Source organism: Eretmochelys imbricata, chromosome 9 (genome assembly GCF_965152235.1).
Source record: "Eretmochelys imbricata isolate rEreImb1 chromosome 9, rEreImb1.hap1, whole genome shotgun sequence".
NCBI classification, from domain to species: Eukaryota; Metazoa; Chordata; order Testudines; family Cheloniidae; genus Eretmochelys; species Eretmochelys imbricata.
Window position 1 is genome coordinate 76870106 of NC_135580.1, and position 24924 is coordinate 76895029.

General features: G+C 50.3%; 2 protein-coding genes across 2 annotated transcripts; one reads left to right on the top strand and one right to left on the bottom strand.

Moving 5' to 3' along the window:
- The first annotated feature begins 108 nt into the window (after positions 1–108).
- On the top strand, positions 109–9268 carry PDZD11 (PDZ domain containing 11). Its single transcript, XM_077827002.1, has 7 exons — positions 109–211; positions 460–559; positions 3076–3159; positions 4668–4724; positions 5128–5226; positions 5860–5920; positions 7530–9268. Exons 1-7 carry the CDS (start codon positions 174–176, stop codon positions 7568–7570), a joined length of 480 nt encoding a protein of 159 aa, XP_077683128.1. The 5' UTR covers positions 109–173; the 3' UTR covers positions 7571–9268.
- Positions 9269–12171: 2903 nt separating this feature from the next.
- On the bottom strand, positions 12172–16758 carry LOC144270279 (START domain-containing protein 10-like). Its single transcript, XM_077826642.1, has 6 exons — positions 16498–16758; positions 14816–14963; positions 14237–14340; positions 13686–13803; positions 13325–13377; positions 12172–12477 (listed from the first exon to the last, which is right to left on the bottom strand). The coding sequence occupies exons 1-6, from the start codon at positions 16651–16653 to the stop codon at positions 12256–12258; spliced, it is 801 nt and encodes a 266-aa protein (XP_077682768.1). The 5' UTR covers positions 16654–16758; the 3' UTR covers positions 12172–12255.
- Between the last annotated feature and the right edge of the window lie 8166 nt (positions 16759–24924).

Genomic DNA, 24924 nt, shown 5'->3' on the forward strand with positions numbered 1-24924 from the left:
GGAGCTTTAACCGCCAACATTCAAACCCGCCCCGCCCGCCAATGGCAGAGCCACGACGCGATACGTCACCACGTACGGGAAGAGACGCGCTCCTACATGTAACCAGGGGCAGCACCGAGGGACAGCGTCATAGACTCCCGCTTCGTCACGTGATCTTTGTGGGTCACGGTCACATGATCGTGCTGGGGGTGCGGGGCGAGGAAACTGGACGGTGAGGGGGGTACAGGGGCGGGCTCCCTCTGGCGGGCCTGCGGGGTGTTGGAGGGGGCTTCTCCGCCATCGGTGCGGCGGGCTGGGCCCCATCGGCTGAGACTAAGGCCGGGATGTGCGCGGGGGGCAGCCAGGAGCCTGCTCTCGCCCCGCCGTAGCTGGAAGCGCCGCGGGTTGGCCGTGGGGTGGGGGTGGCTTCGGGGTTCAGCGGTCCAGCCTCTCACGGGACGCCGCGCTTTCTCCCTGCAGAGCCGCTCCCGCGATGGACAGCAGGATCCCCTATGACGATTATCCTGTCGTCTTCCTGCCGGCCTATGAGAACCCGCCGGCCTGGATCCCTCCCCACGAGGTCAGTGCTTGGCTCCCAGCGCTCTGAAAAACGGGCTGCTGGGCCCCGGGGACACTCGTTACAAGCGAGGCAGTATTTCCGCTGGGCTCGAACTGGAATAATGGTTCCTCTGTGAGCTCGGTGCTGGGCGAGCTGCCGTGGCTTAACCATGGGGCAGTCTTCCGAAATCTCTTCTAAACCTTTACAGCTGTAGGTGGTGCCAGTGATTCTCTTAAAATTAGCTCAGCATTTACTAAACCTTTGTCAGGTTGGGCAGATTGAGATGCAGATTGGATGGAAAGTAGCTGTTAGAATTGGCTGTAACCTTTTTTTAAAGGTAAGCATCAACTATTTTTCGTCAAATATTGCTTCGTTTTACACCAACAACTTGCTCTGCCTTACGGATGACTAAGGCCACAAGTGCTCTGCCCCAGGAGCATGTAATTCAAAGTCCTCATCCTACAATAGCAGATGGACTTCTGCATGGAACTCAATTAAAAACAATGGAGGCTCATATTAGTACAGAGATCTAGGCATACTCATTGCAGGAGAGGGGCCTAAATAAGAGCTAAACCTCCAATAAATCAGAAAGCTGAACTAGCACTTACCTTACAAGCCATAACTTGATGTTGCTAGAACCTTCCATGAAATAAAATATTTAGTGAAAGTCATGTTTTGTTTTAAATCTTGTTTTGCAATGTTCACAGTATTGAGTACAGGAGAACTCTAAAGCAAAATTCACTAGAACCACAAACTTCCTAATCTAATCTTTCCATCCAAATAACAAGAAGCATAAAAAGTAAACAAGATCATAAAGTTTATTTTTACTGGTTACCTCAGGCATAATTAATGACAGAAAAAAATCTTTTAAAAGGATACATTTTAACGCTTCCAATAATCTTTTGAAACTTGCTCCTCTGTGTGTGCCTGGTGTCCTCTTCCCTTCTGTTTTAATATAGTGGTTGCAGTCCCCCTTTATTACCATGAAGTTCCTAATTGCAGCAGCTGGTGGGGCTTGTTTGAGTGGATTTGCACGGATTTCTGACCTGCTCTGGCTATCACAGGAGCATCCCTTGAGTAAAAATGGCAGTCCTCTGCCTTGCTTGGGGCTACCACACCCAGCCTCCTTGACTAATGCAAGGAACCTGTTCCACCCATAGCCATTTCTTCCAAACTTGACTAAAGCATTTCCTGACTACTGGGCCAATTAAGAACCAAACATTTCAGAGTGTAGGAAGTGATGCTGTGCCAAGGTGTTTTAGATGAAAAAGAAACCACGTCCTCCTGTCCTCCCAGGTCCCCCATCTAGACACACTGATCTACAGTAATTGTGCCATATCGAACAAAGTTTTGTTGTGCCCATTAAAGGAGATGCTGAGGTTACAACTTTATTTGGCCCTCGCCCTCTGAGTTAAACAGCTGGGTCTTTGGGTTTTTGGGTGGACCAGAAAGCCTAACTTTTGGGGTAGGGATGGTGCCTTTTATAAGGAACTGGCTGAGAAGATATGTGGTCTTCTTAGGGCCCAGCCAAAGCCCTGAAGAATCAGGGTCTAACCCCCTGCTTCAACACATCCTTTAATATTGATATATAGTGGTTTAACATGTGATACAATCCAGGTTGATGCTGAGTTCTGCCTGGCACTGCCCTCCCCTCACAGCCTGCATCTGACAGCAGAGATCCTTGCTTGTTCACGATGGAAAAAGGCTGTTACACTACTTGTAACGTGGTAGCACATGCACGCTCTATCACAGAGGTGGGCAAACTACGGCCCACAGGGCCGTCCTGCCCGGTCCTTGAGCTCCCAGCCAGGGAGGCTGTCCCCTCCCCTGCTGTTCCCCCTCCCCCGCAGCACTCCTGCTGGGCAGCGCAGTGGTGTGGCTGTGAGCTCCTGCTGCCCTGAGCGGCATGGTAAGGGGGTGGGGAACGGGGGGGGGGGTTGGATAAGGGGCAAAGGGTCCTGGGGGGCAGTCAGGGGACAGGGAGTGGTTGGATGGGGTGGAGGTTCTGAGGGGGGCATTCAGGGGGTGGGGACCAGGCTGTTTGGGGAGGCACAGCCTTCCCTACCCGGCCCTCCATACAGTTTTGCAACTGGCATGTGGCCCTCAGGCCAAAAAGTTTGCCCACCCCTGTTCTATCAGAGTCAGGTCTCCATTGTGTTGGATGCTGCACAAAAACCTAGGATGAGACAGACCTTTCCTGGAAAAGCATGTATATCCCAAGTGGGGGTAACAAGCAAATGATGGTGTGCATTTTGGGGAGGAAGGGAAGGGTGATGATAATGTAGCCTTGCTCTGTGTAAGCTGGCTTTGCGATGGATCTCCTACAGCTGTATATAAGCACTTGATGTCAATGACATGAGGAATCCCTGCTGGCCACCAGCCACACCACTTTTACTTGGCAGTATACCATAGGTATCACAACGTGCATCTTGAGCAGCAATAGCATGGAATTCCTGTCTAGGGTGCAGAAAGCCCCTTTAGGGGATTATGTTCCCTGCTGCTTTCAGGTCTCTTACAGTGGCTGTTGTATTTTGCAGAGAGTTTACCACCCTGACTACAATAATGAGTTGACCCAGTACCTGCCTCGCACTATTGTGCTGAAGAAGCCTCCTGGGGCTCAGGTGAGAACTCTCAGGGCACAGCCCTAGCCTTTTCTACAGGCCCAGATAGGGTTGCCTGCTGGTTGAGGCCTGGCATCAGTGTGTGCAGTCTGCTGCTTTAGTATGTTCTTGTTTTGCTGTGGCAGGTTTGCTTTGCTCCAGGGCTCTAAGGCACAAAATGCACCATGGTGTGACTGTCTGGTAGCCTCAAGGGAGGGGAGGTATGGGTCACACACACATTCTGTCTTCATCTACCACTTCCTAGGGAATCTATTAGCAGTGAAGGGGATAGTTCAGGTTCACCTCTCCACCCCCTTGTCCTGCAACAATCACAGTCTCATTCCATTGAGAGGTGAAAAATCCTGCTTGGAGACCAGTCCACATAGATGTTGGAGGGAGGAGGTAACCCCACACCATACTCTGAGAAGGATATCATTCTTCTGCATATGCTTAGGAAGACATTTTGGAGGCAGGGGTGGTGAGTTGTATGGGCCCATGGTGCCCGTGCTCCAGGAATATTCAGAGCACGGGGGGTTGGCTCCACCAATGTTCATGGCCTGGTCTCTCCCCTGGCTTCTTCTGCACGCCTCCGCCAGAGCATCTCCCAGCCCCCACTGCCGCCCCTAAGTGATTTAAAAGGGCCCCTGCCACCGCCAGCAGCAGCGCAGCAAGACTAAAGCAGCTTCCTGTCTGCCCTTGCTCCGTGCAGCGCACCACTCCTGGAAGCAGCTGGCACATCCCGGGGAGTGGGGGCTGTCTCTGCGCGCTGCCTCTGCTCCAACTCTGCCATTGGAACTGTGGCCAATGGGAACTGCAGGGGTGGTGCCTGCAGGCAGCAGCATGAGGAGACTCCTGCCCCCCTACCTAGGAGCTGCTACCACAGGAGTGTGTGGGTTGCTTTTGGGAGCCACCTGAGGTAAGTGTTGCACCCCCAGCCTAGAGCCCGCACCCAGTGCTGAAATTCCCTCCCAGAACTGTAGACAGTTTGTGGGGAGGGGAACAGGGGGACTTGAACCCGTTCTGGGCATCACCAAAAATTATACAAACCTGCTGTCCCTGGGAATGGGGCTCCTGCTACCAGGTGACTCCCTCTCCTGCTTTTATCACTTGTTAAAATGTTTCCTAGATAATAAACTGAAACTGCCCCTAGAAATTGGGGGGCCAGGGCATGAGAGTTCTGCTGGCCCTCTTCTTGGGTGATGACTGACTCTTATCCTGCCCAAGCAGTGGATGTCTTGTGGTTGGAGCACAGGGTTGGGACTGAGAAAAGCTTGGTGTTAACTTCCCAATGGGGCCACTGACCTCTACCTCCACTCCTCACTGTAAAATGGGGATGATGTTTCACAGGGGTGCAAGGGTTGCCATAAAGGTACCAATAGAGACCCTGAACGCTTCAGGGTGTTGTCTGACCCCGTGGGTAACAGCTGCAGGTTCTGAAGGTCTTCCTCTGCTGCCACTGGAGCAGAAGTCCCAGTAACTGGCAGTAGTTCACATTCCACTTAACTATAAATCCTATTTTCTTCTCACAGCTGGGCTTCAACATTCGAGGAGGAAAGGCCTCCCAGCTGGGAATCTTCATCTCCAAGGTATATCAGTCCCTTTGCCATTCTCTCTGCCACTTTGTCTAGCTAATTTAGTAATTTTTTTGGACAAGCTAAACTAGCAGAGAGTTTACCTATTTGGGGCTAACTCAAACACTGCATGGAGCTCCAGAACCCATTGCTGTGAACTGCCAAAGGATCAGCAGCTGGGGACAACCTGGCCTGTAGCTCTAATGAACCTTCGTTCTGACCCAAACTCCACACCCTGCTGTTTTCTGAGTGGAGCAGAGGTAAACAACATGAAGGGGAAATATAGAGGCTGACTGGTACTACAGAGCTCTGAGGGTCTGACCTGATCTGGCTGGGGAGAGAACTGTGGACTGGTGGCTCTGCATAATCTGATACGTTGGTTTGACTGACGTGGCTATCTCTTCTCTTCCATTTTCAGGTGATCCCTGACTCAGATGCACACAGAGCAGGGCTTCAGGAGGGAGACCAGGTCCTGGCTGTTAACGATGTAGATTTCCAGGACATTGAGCACAGCAAGGTGAGAGCTTCCCTGGCTGCTGCTAAGGGGATCATATACTGCTTGTACAATCTGAGATTGATAGAGAGACAGGGGTTTAAGGGAACTGAGGGAGGAGACATGCAGTGAGGGGAGCTGATCCTGCCCCCTCACAGCATCACCCCAGCCTGGACTCACCTACAGTGTGGCATTTACTTTACAGCTTTGTCCACTAGGTAGAGCAAGTCTAGGAGGCAAGCTCTTAGACCTCTATTCCTAGTTCTATTCCTGACTCATAGCTCCCATCTCCACCTATAAAATAGAAGAATCTCACAGACAAGGATCATTCGGTAAGAGCTCATTCTTGATTTAAAGAAGTAAGCAACCCTAAATGGGAAAAAGCACAGAATTGGTCATCACAAGTCTGATACAGGATGGGTAGGGAAGCCCACTATACCTTCCTTAGTGTGTCATGGTTTAGGCCTGACGCATAAGAGTTGATTGGATGTTAAAGCATTGCACTTAGAGGAGCAGCAGCAGTAATCAGTGCAAGTTGTATACTGGGGGTTGGAACCTCCAGCTGGGTTTGAAGGGTGGCATTGGGGCAGGCCCCTTTGAACTAATTTCTGCCAGCCCAATCTGTTAACTTACTGACTCCCTTGCTGCTGCTTCCAGGCTGTCGAGATCTTGAAGACTGCCCGTGAGATAATCATGCGAGTGCGTTACTTCCCCTACAGTAAGTGCCTGTTAGCTGCTTCTGAAATGCTGATTGTGAAGCCTGATGCCTTGCATCCTAGCAAGAGACTGTGCTGACTCCAGCTAGACAAATACTAAAAATCTAGAGTCAAACATAGGGTTAGACTAGCAGGCTCCTGATCAGAAACTATTGTGGCTTTGATCAAGATTTTACACTCGTCAAATACAACAATAAGAGTGACATCAAGCACCTGCATATAAACTGGTCACATCCTAGCAAGACAAAGTTTAAACAAACTGACCAGCTTAAACAGGTTCTTGGAACAGTAGTTCTAGAGCACACAAGCAGCAATTTTAGACTTAAGTCAGGAATTAGTTCACTAGGTATAATTTGAATAACTAACAGTGGACACACTTAAACTTTCTCAAGGGAGGAAAGATTCCAAATAGTGCTGGCTCTTTAGAATGGAGATTTTTTTAAAAAGGAGACTGACCAACATGAGCAAATTTTAAAGCCTTAGGACACTGCATGCTAAGCAACCAAGGTGCAAAGATGCAAGAAAAAACCCAGGTGGTAAAATGACAAGTTCAAGAGGTTATTTGAGCCAAAAAGTATCCTTCAGAAAATGGAAATCCAACCCTAATGAGGCCATCAGAGAGATGCAAACTATGGCAGTTATTGGATGGAAATTAGAGCAAATAGCCAGAGACACAACCAGAAAGACATTTTTTAAATCTGAGATGTAGGATGCCTGAGAGAGTGTGTTGGACCCAACAATTCTATCAGGAAATCAAAGGAGTAGCTAAAGAGGATGAGGATACTGCAGTGAAGCTAAGTGATTTCTTTACATAAACCTTCCATCATGAAGACCAATTGGGGATTGGTCCTGCTTTGGGACTAGATGACCTCCTGAGGTCCCTTCTAATGGCCCACCTTGATTATCATACACATTGTAAGGAGAGTGATCACTTTACATAAGCTATTACCAGCAGGAGAGTGGGGTAGGGGGAGAGAAAACCTTTTGTAGTGATAAACACCCATTTTTTCATGATTTGTGTGTATAAAAACAAACATCTTCTGTATTTTCCACAGTATGCATCCGATGAAGCGAGCTGTAGCTCATAAAAGCTTATGCTCAAATAAATTGTTAGTCTCTAAGGTGCCACAAGTACTCCTTTTCTTTTTGCGAATACAGACTAACATGGCTGTTACTCTGAAACCCTTCTAACCCTGATATTCTATGATTCTAAGGTGGTGTGAGATAGTGCCTCACCTTAGTTAAGATCAGGTGTCTGGACTGGAGTGTCAAAGGAAGTGCTAGAACAAGTTGACAAATTAAGGGACACCAAATCCCTAGATTTAGCTCTACTTTCAAGAGTGCTGGAGGAATTTAGGAATGAAGTGGCTAAGCTGCCAACAAACATGCCATCTCATTAAAATCAACTGCTAGAGAGGAGTCCAGTGAGTGTTGTATTCAGGCTGGACCTTAGACCTGTCACCCTTACTGTAGTAGCATCAATTTCCCCACTACTGACAGGACATTGTTCCATACAGAGCAATGCCTGCAGTCAAATAGCAGCACCTGAGCCCATTCTCTCCTGTTTGTCCTATTCTATCAGCCTCACTAATGCTGGCTTTTCCTTTCCAGATTACCAGAGGCAGAAGGAGAGAACCGTTCACTGTCCCTGATGGGGTCCTCCCCAGTAATGGCTGCTCTGCCCTGCAATTCATTGGGTCACAGCAAGAAGACTCTGCTCTCCTCAGCATTGGGGAGATTTGACACTAAACTAGATTTTCCTTCAAGTTTCAGCTTCGGGTAGAGGTGTGACTATCCCACTGGTTCCATGAGCCTCAGCTTCCACAAATCCCAGCTCTGTTCTTTGTACTAATGGACCCAACCTCTTCCTGCTTTTTACACCATGGAGTCAAGGATGCAACAGGACAGGGAGCTGGACTTTAAACTCCACTTTCTGACTCAGGCACTGCGTTGCAGAGGTTGATGGAGAAGTGGGGTATGGAGGATGCTGGGGCATGAAGGGTGGCTTCTCTAGCTAGACGTGTATCCATGGAGTGAGTGTCTGTTCCAATATGTGATTGCTTCTTTTAAAGGAGATTCTTAGGGGGTGCAGCTCTTGTCCATCTCAACAATGAGGTGTGAGGCCAAAGAGTGTGGGTCTGTATACATGCACCATGTCTGAAACCTGTCATGTCTGAATTAGAGCACAAGATGAGGGGGCTGTGGTGCTGATTCTAAGCCAAGCACAGAGCAGGCTTTTTCTTTCCAGTGTGGTCTTGAATGTCTTTTGCCCTACCCATCATGCACTTCAAAATTTTACAACACGAATGAAGCAGCTACTGCTTGCTGGGGTGGAGGGAAAAAGTAGCTGGCAGAAGGCACAGCCAAGCTGCTGTCTGCCTCTGCCCGCTTCACTAGCCACTGGAGTTTCCTTTAAAGTAGGCCCTGTACCTTGGGCACAGTAGCACTTACCTCCCCAGAGCCTAAATGAACAAGTGCTCTGTGGTAAGAGAATGGGTGGGGCCAGTTACTGCATAGGAGATGGACTCGTTCTCCCTGTCTGGTAGCCACTTGCTGTAGCCTGACACTGGCATCTTCCCCCATTCTAGAAGGTAAACAGGCTCTTCAGCCCCTTTTATGGACATGGCTAGAAATCCTTCCCACCCCTACCCTCCCCTGAGCTGCTCCTTTCTAGGACAATGGGTTGGTTGGGATCCAGGGAAGAGAGAGGAGGTAACTCCAGTGAACTTCAGTATGTGTGTCTGTCCAGCCATCTTCCTGGATTTTGAGAATAAGGCATATGCTTGTATCCTGTCATGACTTAACAGTGGAGTAACTCTTGGGACTGGTTTTCAAATCATGCTTGCTGTGGTCTAGCACCAAACACAGACAATTGTTCTGCTAGGCTCCTTGTGTAGCACTGCTGCTTTCACTGTTAAGCATTTCCTGCTGCTGATGTGGTGGATATTATTTACTGAGGACACATCCTTCATTGTGCAGTATCACATCATTTATCCCTTTACTACTCTCTCCCTTTACGACTCCCAGCCAGCTGTATAGGGGAAGGTACCTGCACTCATCCCTCATGTTCCATCCCTGTAGACAGGTCTCACAGCCTGCTACTGGATTAACTGAATGTTGGTTGTTTATGACACGAAAGAGAACCCACCATGCCCTATATGGGGAAGCTTATTGCAGTTTCTCTTATCAGTTGACTTCTTGGTAGGAAGCACAGCAGTAGTGTCATTATCCTCAAAGCTTCTTTGCTCTTGCCAAACAGGATTTGGGGCTAGGTCTGCCTTCCTGGGCTGGGATTTGTTCTATCACTTTATAGGCACCTAAAAGTCTTAATAAAAAAAGTTAGTTTTGAAGTCTGGCTCCTGTACTCTTAATTCCCTCCCAGGAAGTGAATGTGGTCTGATGAATTGTACCCACCCACCCCACACATGGAGGAAGTAGTGAGCACAGCTCAATAGACATCAGCATTGGAGGCTAAAGTTATGCGCAACACTATCCTTAACTTCTGCAACTGCAGGCACTGAGAAGGACCCATGGCACATATAGGGACACTTTCTAACAATCACTCACCATTGTGATTACTGGTTCAATTCCAGAGGTGGGAACCCCACTGCAAACCAAGCCAACCACTGAGTCAATTTGACTTTCTCTGACAAGTCGTCTGGGATGTGCTACTTAACACCAGCAGGTTGAGGGGGGGAGAATCTCACTTCTCCTGGAAGTTCTAGTAACCACTGCTGTTAGCAACACTGGAACTGTCTCTTCAAAAGGGTCAAACTGCAGGACAAGAGCAGCTCTAGGCCCAGCTTTTGCACCACAGGCCAGGGTTAGCCACTCTTCTCCCCACCCCCAGTACTTTGGACTCAGCCCAGGGAGTAAGGAGGTGAAAATGGAGGACAGAACTAACACAATGACTTGTTCTCAGTAACAATCTTCTGTCAAAACCTAACATGAGCTGGCAGCCTCACTGCTACAGGGCAACTGCTGCCAATAGGAATAGCGCCCTAGGGACAAGGAACCCAAGGCATTTCCACAGCACACAGAGGTTAAAGTATTGCACAGGGCCAATGCCCTTTCCTTCAACTGATTTGCCTTTATAGCGCACTCATGGACACAGTTCCACTGGCTCGGAGAAGGAACAGTCTGTTATCATGACAAGCCAATCTCACACCCCACAAATCCAACAAGTGCCTGCAAGATTAGTATATCTCTAGCTTTAGTAGTGTCACCTACTTGAGAAGGGCAAACATCCTGGGGAAAAGTTCAATGAACAGTTCCACACCCAGCCTCTCAGAGCCAACACCGACCATATGTTGCAGAATGGAGAGTGCAGTGAACAAACAGGCCTGGCAGGGTTGAGCAATGCTCTCATCACAGGCAAGTGTATTTGCACAGGGTCTTTTAACAGAAACTCCAATCAGTATCACTGAGGGGCCTATGGCCAGAGGCCCATCGGCTGTCCCTAACTTACCTGCACACAGATGACTACAAACACAAACCCAGAGATAAACCCTAAAAATTCTCACTGAACATTCAACCTGCTCATCCTATTTGTTAAGAGCAGGACCCTAAAGCGCAGCACTAGCTCCATCCATTTTACACCTCTCAGCTCCAGGACTCAGTCAACCTTACCATGCTCTAGGTGTCCCTAAACCTCTGACAGGTAGAAGGTGGTACTAGACCACAGGGGATGGATCACTCAATAAGTTGCCCTGTTCTGTTCACTCCCTCTGAAGCACCTGGAACCAGCCATTGTCAAAAGACAGGATACTGGGCTAAACGGATTCTGGTCTGACCAGTATGGCCACTTATGTTCTTACTAGAACTGTCAATTAATCTCAGTTAATGCATGTGATTAACTCAAAAATTAACACTTTTTAATGAGCATTAATTGCAGACCTCTGCAGCTGGGACTCAGTGGTGGCCAGGTAGGGAGCCACCAGCTGGACAAGGGGGGCTATTGCCCAAGGCACCATGCTCAGGGGGTGCTGCTGCATGCCTCTGGGGCAGGGGTGCCCCATCTCCTGCTGTCCTCCACTGCAGCTCCCACCTCTCGACCCATGGAGCTGCCCCTGGCCAAGCTGCTCTTGACTGGGAGCCAGCCTCCTGTGCAGAGTGGGGGTGGGGAGGCTGATGTTGGGGTATCCCCCTCCCCTTGCCCATGTAGCTGGTCACTACTGAGCTGGGGCCAGAGAACGGGGGAGCCTGTCTGCTGCTGCTGGTGGCTCAGGAGTGAGTTCTGCTGACAATAGCTGCTGCTGGCTGAAAAGTGTTCAGGCTCCTGAGTGCTTTGCTTAAAGAGACTGCACTCCCCCACTACACACCAAAACAAAAATACTAGCAAAAATATTTAAATAAGTGGTATTATATTAACAGTAGGATTAAAACTGCCATTGATCAAGACTTTTTAATCTCATGATTAATCGTAATTTTTTTTAATAATTTGGCAGCCCAGTTCTCACCACCATTTCCTGTCACCTTGACAACAAAGCCAACCTGCTTCCCTAAGGCTTATTTGCATCTATCCCTTTCCAGCTTCACTGCTGCAGCTACCTATCACATCACCCCATTCAATACAAGCCTGCTTTGCTAGGGTCAAGTTCAGCCTTGGGGCAACAGGGTGACATCCCAAGTTACAGCAGCAATAAACTTGGGTCAGTCTTCAAGGCCTTTCTGGGGCACACGCCTCCCTCCTGCACTGGAGATGAATTCCTCAGCTCTGACAGGTAGCATCACATGAACTCTGAACAGGCAAACACGTTTATCCTCTCTCCCCAGAAGTGCCCCAGGAAGTAGGCATGTCTGTCCACCCCAAACTCACTCCTGCTGCCCGTTTCTGTAGGAGGGTACTTGGTCTAATCTGTCCAGTTCTTAATGGCTCTCAGAATACACAGGCAAAAACTCTCAGACTGGGGCAGCATGAGCACTTCAGGGACCAAGTCCCACCAAGAGGCAGCACAGCACAGTTGGCCAGATGCATTATGGATATCTTTACCTTCGTATGAAGCAACAGATCTTGGTCAAAGGACAGAAAGGATCATCAAGCAGAAGCAATTCATACCATCCTATCAGATGTCTGATAATTTCTCAAGATTTACCCTGCTCACTGCGATAGCTGTGTCAGCACAATGGGCCCCAGGCACTGTAAGCTCCCCACTCAGTCACTGTCCACAGACACCCCTCTGTGCCTGAGGCCTAAACATGGTCTCTTGGGTCATGATAGGAAGAACTACAAACCCTGGGCATAAAAATACATTTCCCCCCCTTTAATGTAAAACTGTCAGGAAGAGTCCAAAAACAGTCTAGTGCAGTGTTGCTCCTGGAAAAGAGCCAAGCAGCATCAGTTCTCAGAGCCACTGTGGTCTCCCCTCTCATCCTTCACCTCCGACAGGCTGCTCTCGTCAATGTTCTCCAGAGAGGCAGCATGCTGGAGTGCCAGGTCTGACAGCATCATGGTGGGGAGCTTGTTCTGCTCAGGGTACAGCCAGGGCTTCACATTGACATTGTGCTGCTGTTTCCAGGAGGGGTATTTCAAGCAGGCCTTATGCATCTTCTTCAGCATCTGACAAAAGCAGAAAAGGGGACCAAGAAAATGGAAGCAGCCTAGAATCTGACCACTACCAGACCCCCTGCATTTTCTTATGTACTTAATGCTTGGGAAAGGGTGGGTGCTATGCAGTTAGCAGAGACAGGTGGGGCGAGGGGGGGAGACCTGAGTGCATGGATGGACAGACTAATACTGTAAAGTTCATTACAGGAGCATTTTCCATTCATTTGGATAAGCAATCAGCATCTTCAATAGATCTAAGGATCTCATTGTGTTTCAGCTGCTTCTCCTCTAGAAGGCAGAGAAGTATTATCCCCATTTTACAGATGGGGAAATGGAGGCTGAGCCAAAAAGTCACTGTGACACCTTGGTCAAGTCCAGTGACAGATCTGGGGACAGAACCCAGGATGCTGACCCATGCTGCAATTTTGTGTCTCAACTACACCTCACGCCAAATAGGTTCCCCCACAGTTATGCCCTGCAATCCTGACCTGTGCCTTCCCCACTACTCCAAGAGCTCAGAGGATGCCAAACCTCAGAATGCAGAGTCCGCTGGTCAGAAGCTGGGGACCCCAAGACAAAGCACTGTGCACAGTATCAGATGATGTATCAGATGATGTGATGTATCAGAGGTCAGTCATTGTCAGATGTTGGACTAACCAGGCCAGCACATTCTAGTATCAAATCCAAGGATAGCTAGTATGCCCCATTCTTTCTACTGCTCAGGCCTGTACTAGGAAGTTAGAGGGGCTGGAAAGTCTAAGGACAAGTTAGTAGATCTCCACTAACTGCCAGCCCTTTCCTCTAACCATGAACGATGGTTGATCCTTATTACCCACTACACAGGAGTGCCTTCACTCACCCTTGGTGCCAGGTACTGGGAAGCTTTATTCACAACCCACTTTGGCAGTTTCCCTAATGCATAAGAAAGAAAGGTGGAGAAACAGAATTATTAGTGAGCCATGGCAGAAAAATGCTGCATTTGTGCCAGGATGCAACCGCACGCAATGCTTCAGCCCCTCACCAGGGTACAATTGCCAAGCTGCAAGATCGTCTCCATGGCAAGTTGCAAAGTGATCCTAGATGGATACCTAGGAGGGAAGTGTGTGGAAAGAAAGCAATGCAATTTACGTCCTATATAAGGGAGTAGAATTTCTGTTCACCTAGACCTGAAGTTGCCTCATCCCCTTGCACACCCACAAGGGATACAGACCCAGACTTACCTTTGGGGTCCACCTGAGCCAGGTAAGTCAAGGTGCAGCTGTTTGGTCCAGTCGACTGTACCAAGTATCCCGCCAAGATAGAAACAGTCCTTACCAGGTCCTTTCGGGGAGGATATTGCTGTATGGTGAAATCAGACACTCAGACCCTGTCACCTTCCCTGACCTCTTTCTAAGATCTGGTGCTATACACACAGGGCAATGGGACTAATCTAGAGGCTCAGACACGGTGTCTGGTCTGTAAAGAGTTAGCTGTGAATTCATATCCCACAATAATAAAAGGTCCCCGCACACCCAAAGGGACACAGGGACTAGCTACATACACTCTAAGGCATCAGTAAGGGGTGGCAGATAAATAAGTGCAGCTCAGGTTAATGAGAGCCAGAGTCACATTCCGCTCAACAGAGCATCCTTAACCCAGACGAACTCCACCCAGCTCATGACTGTAGCTGTGGGGCGGAGTCATTCATCAAGGAGGCATCTAAGCAGGCACTATTGAGATTCCCAGGAGAGCATGGGTCCATGTAATTAAACTCTTCCCGCCCCCAACTCACCGCATGTTTGACAGAGAAGTTGATGATCATGTAAGATTTATCCACAACCTGCCAGGATCGCAGTGTCACCACATCTCTGTTCTTTAAGGGCTTTGGACACTTCCCTAGCCAAGAAGGAAGCAAAGTCACTTCAACTCACCCAGTGATAGTGTGGCTGCACTTCCTGCGACTCTTAAGGGGTTTCTACCTTGCCTGCACTTGCCCCTCAGATGAGGTTAGTGATCTCTCTGTATCCTGCCACCAATGCCTCCCCTCATCTCCTAAGAGCCCAGCTGACCCTTCTGTTGGAATCTCTATTGAGGCTGCTAAGGATGAAATGAACCCAGGGGACTGAACTCCTCTCTCCTATTAGAAAGTCCAGCTTGGGCTGAGGCATGTTGGTGTGTGGGAAGCTTGCCCTACTGCTGACCAGATGGTATCTATTCGGGGCATACAGAATGGGCTCAGTCTTTGCTCCTTCCTACTCAAGGAAATTGGATGGGCCCTCCACTTGTTTAACTCAGGATTTCAATTCTCTGGGGTTGATCACACCTACTGCCGCACTCAGCCAATCAGAGCAGCCCCCAAGCCATCACTCACAGGCGTAGTAGCCCACATCAGCATTGGTGGCAAGACGGGCAATGTCGTGTGTGTCAATGACGTTCATGTCCCACTTCCTGCGATACTCAATGTCATGCAGCACATCATATACCGTCTCCGCTGGCACATCTTGAATGTCAATGCGGCACTGCAGGCAGGAGCAGGACCACAGTCAGGACACTGGCTGGTTGCACCCCCCCCCACCCCCGTCCTCCCAATTGGAGTAGCTGACTTGGTCCATGTGTAGGGAAGAGCTCCTCATCCTCAGCTGGGCTCCCACTTGTGAGGGAGTGTGTCAGCCAGGCAAACACCACCCTTTTACTAAACACTGAAACCCTCCACTCAAAACACTTTGCAAATATCAACCCCCTGTGAGGGTAAATGATGAACAGAGAGGGAAGCAACTCACTTAAGATAAAAAACAGGGATCAGGACAGAGAATCCATTCCAAAATAACAATATTTATTGCCCTTGAGTCATTCAGCAGAAACAGAAATGTAAATGGATCACTGTTAAAAGCTCTATCCCATAACTAGACAAACCCCAGTCCACATAGCAACCAGAATCATGAACAAGAAGCAGATGGCACAGGCTTCCATAGGTAAGATACTACCACACTTGTTGGTGCAGAAGAATGGAGAAGGGAAGTATGTGAGCAGAGCAAGTCAGAGCTGGACACTACGTTCCAATCTCCAGATAGAAGCAAGCAGGCAGAAAGTGGAGGTGTCCAATCTTACACAGATGGCTCCAGCGTGGAGATGCACAGTAGGCCCACTCAGTAGCTTGTGGTTGACCAGAATTCATGGGGGAGATAGCAGGTCTGGGAGATCCCAGAAAGAATGGCTTTCCTGTTACTGGTTCAGAGAAGCTGCACCTCTAGTTCTAATCCCATCACCCTCTACCAAGCTTCACCCACTTACAGTGGTGTTTGTCATTATGAGTCAATGATTTACAGAGAAACCATAACTCAGACTGCACTCTCAAGGCTGGTGCAACTCCATCACCACTCACTATGTAGTTCTATACCACATGGGCGGAGAAGACTCCTGTGGGGAAGGCTATCACCAGGGCAGACTACTGGATATGAAGAATAATTAATCCCACTCACTGATCACTTTCTTGGGACGTTCACATCAGACTCCTGGCACCCAGACACTGGAGTGACAAGTGCCTCTGGGTCGCAGATGTGTCACAAGGCAAAGACGAGGGTCACATGAATTGCATACCAAGAAAAAGGGACATCAAAGCCCATAAGAGATGGTGACAATTAGCACAGATGGGGCTCTACTACCATATTTTAGAGTTAATCAGTTACTCTAGTAACTAGCACAGGCACTGGCAAGCACCTTCCCAGGCAGGAGCCCAGCAACGCCTCTGGTGCCCAGTTTCTGTCTCCAGGTGACAAGATCCCCGACGCCCCGCTTTAGGGTCCAGGCCCAGAGTACAGTGGACCTCAGTTTGCGATAGGGAGGAGTCAGGACTATAAATAGTCAAACTCTCGGTGGGTGGAGCTGCCTGCCGTGCCACATCTGGGCGTGAGGCCAACCAGCAAACCGCACAGCGAGCGCCGCTCCCAGGGGAGCTCCAGGAGTTCAAGGCGGCCGCCAGGCTCCTGCCCCCTCCCAGCCCCCCACACCCCGCGTCCCCTGCCCTGGCCTGGCCTCCTGCCTCCCCCGGCTCACCTTGACCGTGTGCACGGCGGGGCCGGCGGGCGGGGGCGGCTGCACCCACACCCCGACGCCCTCCCGGCTGTACCTGCTCTGCCAGCCGCGCTCCGCCTCGCACTGAGCCTGGAAGGCCCGGAAGGCGTCGGCGTCGGGCACCTGCACAGGCTCCATGGGCGCTGGGGAGCCGCCAGCCGGGGTCCGCAGCGGAAGGCGCCGGACGGGTGGACACAGGTGCCGGCGAAGGCCCCACCCCCTCGCAACCCCATACGCAGTTGGCGTAGCAGCTCCCGCCCCGCCCCTACCAGGTTCGCCCAGCTTGTCCCCGCTCCTCATTGGCTTCGCCTCGTCAAACCAGCCGCCAATCACCGAACGATTCCGGCCAGGTGCGCCCCGCCTGCCCCGCCCTACCCGCTGATTGGCCACGGTGTCCGCTGCTTCTTTTGGACTGCCCCCGCGCGGCACACACCTGCCGCCTCGTGACTGGTGAAATTTTAAAAATCAATGGCGGGTTCGGAATTAGATACAGCATGAAACAGGCCGCGGGCCACGTGGCCAAGAGCGGCGGCGGGGAGAGCTCGGGTTGGCTGTTGGGACGGAGTGTCTGGTGGGGATTGGCTCCAGAAGGAACAGCTGGGGAGCTGGGCGGCCCTTACCAGCCCCGTGGCGCCGCGTGGCCTGTCCTTCCGGCCCCATGCCCCGCCCCTTGTCGGAGGCTGTGGCCGCCCACTCACTCCATCCCCCTCCCTCTGTCACTCCCTCTTCACCTCACTCACCGGCTCCTTTTTCACCAGGCTGGTGCGGGGGCTCTGGGGCAGGGCCCGGGCTGAGGGGTTTGGGGTGCAGGGGGGGCCTCTGGGCTGCGGCTGAGGGGTTCAGAGTGTGGGAGGGGGCTCGGGGATGCAGGTTCCAGGCAGCGCTGACCTGAGATGGCTCTGGGGAAGCCGTGATTAGGCGCTACGGCTCCTAGGCGAAGGGGCGGCCAGGAGGCTCCCTGTGCTGCACCTGTGGTTCCTGGCCAATGAAAACTGCGGAGCCAGCACTTGGGGTGGGGGCAGCATGTGGAGCCAGAGGGATGTGTCGCTGCTTCCTGAGAGCTGGGCAGGGAGCTTGCCTGCCAGCCCTGCTGCACTGCCAACCAGACTTTTAATGGGCTGCTCAGCGTCGCTGACCAGAGCTGCCAAGGTTCCTTTTCGACCGGGTATTTCAGTCGAAAACCGGACACCTGGCAATCCTAACCAGGACCAGGGCACGGAGCTGGCCCACAAGGCTGTGATCTCTGATGTCCATTAGCTGCAGACACTCTAGTGATGGGGGAGGAGGTGGCCTGATTGGAGCAAGGCAATGAAATAGCCTTAGGGCATGGCTACATTTGCAGATGTAGAGCGCTGAGAGTTAAACCAGCATTCGGAGACCGCAGCAGGGAAAGCGCTGCCGTGTGTTTACACTGTCAGCTGCAAGCGCAGTGGGGTGGCCACATTTGTGGCACTTGCAGCAGCATTGGGAGTGGTGCATTATGGGCAGCTATCCCTCAGAACACCTTTTCTCATTCTGGTGCTGTGGCTTGTGGGAAGGGGGGAGGGATAGCTCAGTGGTTTGAGCATTGGCCTGCTTAAACCCAGAGTTGTGAGTTCAATCCTTGAGGGGGCCATTGAGGGATCTGGGGCAAAAATTGGGGATTGGTCCTGCTTTGAGCAGGGGGTTGGACTAGATGACCCCCTGAGGTCTTTTCCAACCCTGATATTCTATGATTCTATGAAGGGGGTGGCAGAGGGGAGAGCATTCTGGGTCCTGTCCTAATGCATCGCTTCGCATCCCAGCAATCCCTGTGCTTCCATCCATATGTAGCACCATCTTTCAACGTTTTTTGTACTGAGCGCTCTGTCTTTCCTTTCGGTCTGTGGGAATGGATCCTGAACTTGTGAGGAATATGCTGATGGGTCTCGCCAGCACGGATTGCAGTTGAGTTACTCCTTAAGCTACAAACTGACAGTGAGGAGTCCGACGATGATGTCGACTCATATAACGCATATGACACAAGATTGCTTGTTTCAGAGTAACAGCCGTGTTAGTCTGTATTCGCAAAAAGAAAAGGAGTACTTGTGGCACCTTAGAGACTAACCAATGTATTTGAGCATGAGCTTTCGTGAGCTACAGCTCACTTCATCAGATGCATACCGTGGAAACTGCAGCAGACTTTATATATACACAGAGAATATGAAACAATACCTCCTCCCACCCCACTGTCCTGCTGGTAATAGCTTATCTAAAGTAATCATCAGGTTAGGCCATTTCCAGCACAAATCCAGGTTTTCTCACCCTCCACCCCCCCCACACAAATTCACTCTCCTGCTGGTGATAGCCCATCCAAAGTGACAATTCTTTACACAATGTGCATGATAATCAAGTTAGGCCATTTCCTGCACAAATCCAGGTTCTCTCACTCCATCACCCCCCTCCAAAAACCCACCCCCATACACACACAAACTCACTCTCCTGCTGCATTCATGGACATGCTCACCACAGTGGAACGCCACGTTTGGGCTCGGGAAACAAGCACTGAGTGGTGGGATCACATCGTCATGCAAGTCTGGGATGACGAGTAGTGGCTGCAGAACTTTTGGATGAGGAAAGCCACTTTCATGGGACCGTGTGCTGAGCTCACCCCTACCCTGTGGCGCAAGGACACAAGATTGAGAGCTGCCTTGTTCACACCAGACAGAGAAATGATTCGGCTGAACTTAAAGACAAGTACAGTGTACACAATAGCAGAAAGTGCCCGTCCCAAAGCGAGCGCACATAACCCACAGGAGACCCGAAATGGTGAGTAAACAGAGGGGCAAGGAGGACTAATTGTTTCACGGCCGTACTGTCCTCTGGGGTTCTGTGCCTTGGGGAGAGCCAACAGCTGCAGGGGGCCCCTATACTGAACACTGTCCCCACATTTTCCACAGGATGAATTCGTCCTGGAAGATATCTCGCTGCTGAGGGTGACCTGGGGAGCAAGGGAGGGTCTTCTACTACAATGCGGCTTCCGCCCTGGCCCTTATGCCGCTTGCCTATGTGCAGCAATGGTCCCCCCGCCCCTCACGGCACAGTGGCAGAGACATGTTAGCCTTACTTGGACAAGGAACACAGTAGCACTGCCAAGGAACCTGCACAAGCAGATTGCCCAGCTTCTGCATGAGACCTTTGATGAGATCACTGAGGCCGATTACAGCGATGTGAGAGAGCACATCAACGCCCTATTCCGCATCTAGATATGCATGCAGCCCTAACCCTCCTCACCCCAAGAGCCCACACCAAACAACTACATTCCCACAATAAAAGCCGCTTACCGGGCACCTCCTCTGCTGTTTGTTCTTCCCCAAGCACCATCCGCTGCAACTGACTATCTTCCTCCTGGCTTGAAAACAGCTCCTGGCTGTATGCATCTAGGAATGCCGGGCTGTCCTCTGGCTCTGGGCTCCCCTCCTCCTCAGCACCCTTGCTCCTGCTTTCCTCCTACTGCTTTGTTGAACTGTGGGTTGCTGCGGCCTCTGAGGTGTCCATGGTGGTCTTCGGAATGGAGGTGAGGTTGCCCCCAAGTATTGCATCCAGCTCTTTGTAGAAACGGCAGGTCGTGGGGGCGGCACCGGAGCAGCGGTTTGCCTCCCACGCTTTGAGGTAGGCATTCTGCAGCTCCTTCACTATAACACTGCACTGCACTGCGTCCCGGTCATGGCCTCCTTCCATCATGGCCCTTGATATCTGCCTGTAGGTATCATATTTCCTACTGCCGGAGCGCAGCTGGGACTGGACAGCTTCCTCCCTGCAAATACTGATGAGGTTCAGCACCTTTCCGTTGCTCCATACTGGGGATCGCCTGGCGCATGGAGGCATGGTCACCTGGAAAGATGCGCTGAGAGCACTACTTGCCTGGCTGAGCAAACAGGAAGGGGAATTTCAAAATTCCCAGAGAATTTAAAGGGCGGGTCTGACAGTTGGTCACCTGAGGGCCGGGCAGTTGAGTTCAAAGTGATGACCAGAGTGGCTAGAACAGGCATTGTGGGACACTTCTGGAGGCCGATCAGAGCGCATTAATAGACCAAGGCATCCATACTGGTCCCACGGCGCTCCAGCTGGGGCACAGCAAGCTTTATGCTTCTCATGGAGATGGATTACCAGGGATGCTTCAGCTGCGGAGTCCGGGCGCTCTACGTGCCTTGCCAGTGTGGACACCTAGGAGTTAGGTCACCCAGGGCTGATTTAATGCGCTCTAACTTGCAAGTGTAGACAAGGCCTTAGCTGTCTGTGTTGTAACTCTTCATGTAGAGAGTGGGCACTCAGCGCTAGGGAGGGGTGCCCTTGGAAGAGCTGAAAAAACTGAATAATAATAGAACTAGACAGGCCTCACTACACGCAGGATTGAAATGCAGCTACACCACCTCTGGGGCTAAGACCAGCATCTAGGGATTGGCACGCAACCAGCCCGGCCCACACTGCCCCATGCCAGTGAGGCTCATTCAGTGAGACTCATTCAGTTCAGTGCCCTGGAGCTATCCACCACTGGGGAAGAGAGGAGGTGCCCAGTTTAAGTTTAAAATCCTTTTTGACGAGAAACTGTACTGATGTCACCAAAGTTAAGACAGACAACAGGCTAAATCTTGCCCTGAGTTACACTCCCTGGAACCAATGACCAGAGTGGTTGCAGAGCAAGTAAGTCAGAACAAGATGTTCTATGTACATCTCAGGTTACATCTTCACTAGAAGCTCTTCCACTGATCAACTTTGGTGCTTAGGCCAATCAGGGGTGTGTGGATTATTCACATCCCTGATGAGCGATGTAAATTATACCAAAGTAAATTCTAATGTGGACAAGGTCTAGCAGAGGGCTCTATGAAGGTACTTGCTATTTTACCCAATGAGCCTATGTGGGTTTATTGTCCATTTGTGACTCAGTCACAGGCTGCTGTCTCACTACCCTTTTCACGTCTAAGGTTAAGCACACTTTTTCTTCTTCCCCTTTAAAGAGGAGAATTACTTATGCTTTGAGAAACTTTCTTACTCTTACTTGTTTCTGGTGTGGAGACTGACACAAAGCAAGTATGTTTCAGTTCTTGTTCTCTCCTCTGTGCCTGAGCAAGGAGGAGGCCAGTTCATAAGAACTAATGGTTTGTAATTACAAAAACAAAGAACACACCCAAAACACTATAAGAACATTCTTAACATTGCAAAGTCAAGTACTCTGTAGTCAGAAAAGATCAGAATTAAGATTGCTTGTGCAACTCACCAGCCCTTCCTCTATGCAGCTTTAATTCAGCCCCCTTGTACATGTGTATTATGCTCCATGATCACATACTATTTTTTCAGCAGGAAGCTGCCTCATTCAGTGCTATTGGACAGAGCTCACTTATTGATTCAATGTTTTGTTTTCTCCACATCGTTCAATACGTGACTCCAGGCCTTATTTACTGCAAACTATTCAAATCTGCTCACAAAACAGATTTTTAAAATTTCCTCTGGGGCTTTTTTTATGCGCTTCCTTCTAAGTGCTTCACAACTATTAATACATTCATTTTCACAGGCCTCACAAGTGGGTATGATCCCACTTTTTCAAATGGGGAAGTGAGGCACAAAGAGATTAAGATCAAAAGTGCTCACTTATTTTGGAAAAAGAAAAGGAGTACTTGTGGCACCTTAGAGACTAACCAATTATTTGAGCATAAGCTTTCGTGAGCTACAGCTCACTTCATCGGATGCATACTGTGGAAAGTACTTTGATGAAGTGAGCTGTAGCTCACGAAAGCTTATGCTCAAATAAATTGGTTAGTCTCTAAGGTGCCACAAGTACTCCTTTTCTTTTTGCGAATACAGACTAACACGGCTGTTACTCTGAAACCTGTCACTTATTTTGGGTGCCCAATTTGAGATTCCTAGGAGCTGATTTTTCAAAGTACTTAGCATTATATGGCACTTCATATGTTCAAAGCACAGCTCTCATTGACTTCAGTTGGAGTTGTGAGTGCTCAACCCATTTGTAAATCAGGTATCAAGTTAGGCACTAGAAAATTAAGAACACACAATTAGTAACAACTTGTGAAAAGTTTGGTTTAAGTGACTTGCCAGCATCAGCATCACATAGGAACTCTGCAGCAGTGGCAAGTGCATTTGGGTACACATGCCCCCTTGGACTTCCCCTCACATACCTTCCCCTCAGTTTGCATTGGGCTGGTGGGCCTCCTTCTCCTGCCTGCCCACCAGTCCTCTCTCTCATGGTTTACAAAACCCCCTCCCCCTCATCTCACAAGGCCCCAATCTCACTTGCCGTTTATTGCTCCCCCCATTTCACCTGTTCCCTTCCCCTTGAAGTTCACTGCAGCCCCCCCGTCTTGTGTGGTCCCCCTCTCATTGCAGTTCACTCCCCTTTCCGTTTGTTACTTGCCTCCCCTGCCTTGCCCAGGACCCCCATCTGTTTGTTTCCCTGCTTGCCTTCCCTAGGTTGCCCAGGATTCAAGCTTTGATGTTTGTTTTGTGCCCAGGCCCTTTGCTTCACTGTTTGTTTCTTGCCTCCCACGACGTCTTTGCCCTACTTGCCTCCATTGCCCACCACTCTGTACTGGTGCTATTGAACCATTCCTCCATCTCCCCTGCAAGAGGATGACTGGGTTGGTGTTTCAGGAGCTGGATTTGCAGGTGGGCCTATTGGCATATGCCAATAATGTACTTCTTGTTGGCCAGGACTCAGGAGACCTAGCACGGGTTGAGGCTTGCCAAGCCATTTATTTGGCAGCCTCCTCTGCCCGGGTCAACTGATTCAAGCGCTGGTCTGATAGAGACAGGTAGCAGGTAGGCTCCTTCCCACCCATACTGTGCCAGCTGTGGGGTCTACTGCGCTCTCTTGGTATCACTTTTCTGCCATTGGTCCCTCCCTGCTGGAGAATTGGATTGACCTAGAGGCCAGGATGTCTGATGGGTTGTAGAGGTGGACAGGGCTGCTCCAGTGTCTTTCTCTTCAGGTGCTGGAACTGATGCTGGTGATCAACCAGCTAGTCCAGTCCATGCTCTGGCACCAGTTCAACACCCTGAGCCAACCCCCGGGGACCCTGGCCACCCTCCAGCAGAAGATCCTGGAGTTTTCTGGCCAGGGTTGCACTGGTTCTCTGCAGGTGTCCTGAGCCTCCCTCTGGGGGAGGGCAGGCAGGGCCTGGTATGTAACTGTAGCCAGGTCCACGCCTTCCACCTTCAGACCCTGCAAAGACTCTGTGGTAGTGCAGGTAGGCTGGCATAGAGTATGCTGATGTAGGCCTTCCTCCTTCACCTCCAGTACCAGTAGCAGCTCTTTTGTCTCCAGCAAGACCTCTCTGAGCTGCCAGTCTTTTATCAGGACGTGGAAACTAGTTTCAGCAACCAGGTCCAGAGTGGCTGTCGAGTGGGAAGATCTCCTTATAGAACCCCTGCTACACAACCGCCATTTCTTCATGCAGGTGGTGGAGTCCCCCTCGGTGCACTGGAGGTTTGGTCCTGGCTGGCGCCACCAGAATTGGAGACCTCCTGGGCAATAGTTGGAGGGTCCAGGTGGACCTTGTGGTGCTCAGCCAGTGCATGGGCTGTCCATCCTGCATTTCCCCCATTGGGTTCTCCAGGAGTGAAGCCATCCTTGCCTCCTGTTTCTCTCACTTTTCTCAAGCAGGTCCTCTCTGCTCACCCCTGGCCCTCCAGAACTCACTGGACCCCTGTCCACTAGATTGCATTATGATGCACAGATAGAAGGGGGCTGAATTAAGGTTACACAAGCATTTCCTAACTTTTGAGTGCTGGACTAATGTTCTTTTAATATTTTTGTGAGTAACTTCTTAGACTTTTAAAAAAGCAAACTCAAAAAGAAAAAATTATCATGTGGCATCATATTAACACCCCCATCATATTAACACCCACATTAACAACACATTAAACCTGGATCATCAGCAGGTTTGGAACCTTTAGGTCCACCACACAGACCTGTGACATTTGAATTGACAGAACTGATAGCAGTAGTAGGCTGTCATCCTCTGTGGACTAGCGCTAGAAGGGAATGGGACACTTCGTCAGTGGGTTTCACAGATATTTGCTATTAACAGAGAGATGGTAAGAGCTAGGAATGTTGGGTTCCATTCCAGGCTTTGGAAGGGAGTGTTCTACTGGACACAGACTCTTCTGCCCAGTTCTGTCTCTTTCCCATCCCTGGTTCCTTGTATCTGTCTCTGCTCCTCAGACGTCTCATTTCAGTCCCAGTGTTCTTGCCCAGCAAGTCCTCCAAACTCCTCATCCCACTTCTCCTTGCTCAGCTAGTCCTAGTCACCCCCAGTTCTGGCTCTTGTCCCCTCTATACTTGAATCAGTTAATTTCCTCCTCTCTGCCACCTGAGCCCAGCAGAGGAGGTCAATGAGAGAGAGAGGCTCCTTGCTCTCAGTAAGAGTGTCTGGA